This window comes from Plasmodium cynomolgi (genome assembly GCF_000321355.1).
Source record: "Plasmodium cynomolgi strain B DNA, scaffold: 1597, whole genome shotgun sequence".
In the NCBI taxonomy this organism is placed as follows: Eukaryota; Apicomplexa; class Aconoidasida; order Haemosporida; family Plasmodiidae; genus Plasmodium; species Plasmodium cynomolgi.
In genome coordinates this window covers 1-1,025 of record NW_004193304.1, presented here as the reverse complement: position 1 = coordinate 1,025, position 1,025 = coordinate 1, and the positions used below count along the sequence as shown (strand labels likewise).

Here is a 1,025-nt window from a genome sequence, read left to right as displayed (position 1 = left end):
AAACTTATAATATTTTTTAATACCAAAATATTTAAATAACCGTTAATTAAATATATTCTCTGAAATATTTTAATTTTTTTTCCTTATATTTTACTATAAATTATAAATATATATATATTTTTACTTTATATCTTCTATTTTTGATATATGCTACTGCGTAATCAGAAATATTTTTTATTTCAAAAATTCAACTACTTCGATTTAAAACATACTCCCGGAATATGGAAATTGCTTGTCGAATTCCAAGCAAGACAGATAGTTCAAATGTAATTTTATCTTTTATATTCAATAGTCGTTAATTTCACGTAAAACAACCTTAGTTATCTTCATTAAATAGTTCACGAAATATTCTATTATATTTCACAATATACATACATATATTTGTTATTGTTTTCGTTTTTTTATCATTCAGAATGTATTCGAACCTAGGTGTGCTACTAAGATCTTTGAACCATTCCTTCAACATTTTAATACATTTAAGGATGAAATTTTGAATCATATTAAAGAAATTAATGATCCCATATTAAAATATATTTCTGTTTACTTTGTACAATATTATATAGATGGATATGATTATTATAAATATAGTGAGAAAACTATGAGAGATGCAGCCTGCCAATATCTCAAGCTATGGTTACAAGAAAAAAAGATTTATTCACGTATGGTGGGAGGTGTTTCAGAAAACTAAAATTGTGGGAAAGTGAAATTAATCCTCTGTGGGAAATGTTAAAAAAAGAAGAAGATTACCTTATTCCAAAAGATAGTGTATTAATACCATGGTGCCAATATCATAACTTGTCCAAATTAACAAGTTTTCCTCCTGAAGTTAACATTTCTAATTGTGACGAAATCATTTCAAAAGAATCTGGTAGCAAATTCCTCACTCTCCCACCATATGAAAAGGAATGCAATTGTTCTGAATATAATATTCCTGAAAGATCCTATATTACAGATAATACCCCAGAAAAGGATCCAACTAAGAAGATTGCAGTTACTTCGGCTTTGGGAAGTATTGGAACTGCTGG

At 27.0% G+C, this 1,025-nt stretch overlaps 1 protein-coding gene across 1 annotated transcript; it reads left to right on the top strand.

Moving 5' to 3' along the window:
- Positions 1 to 221: 221 nt before the first annotated feature.
- On the top strand, positions 222 to 688 carry PCYB_008190 (hypothetical protein; the record flags this gene model as incomplete). The annotated part of the gene is made up of 2 exons (XM_004228240.1): positions 222 to 266; positions 413 to 688. 2 exons carry the CDS (start codon positions 222 to 224, stop codon positions 686 to 688), a joined length of 321 nt encoding a protein of 106 aa, XP_004228288.1.
- Between the last annotated feature and the right edge of the window lie 337 nt (positions 689 to 1,025).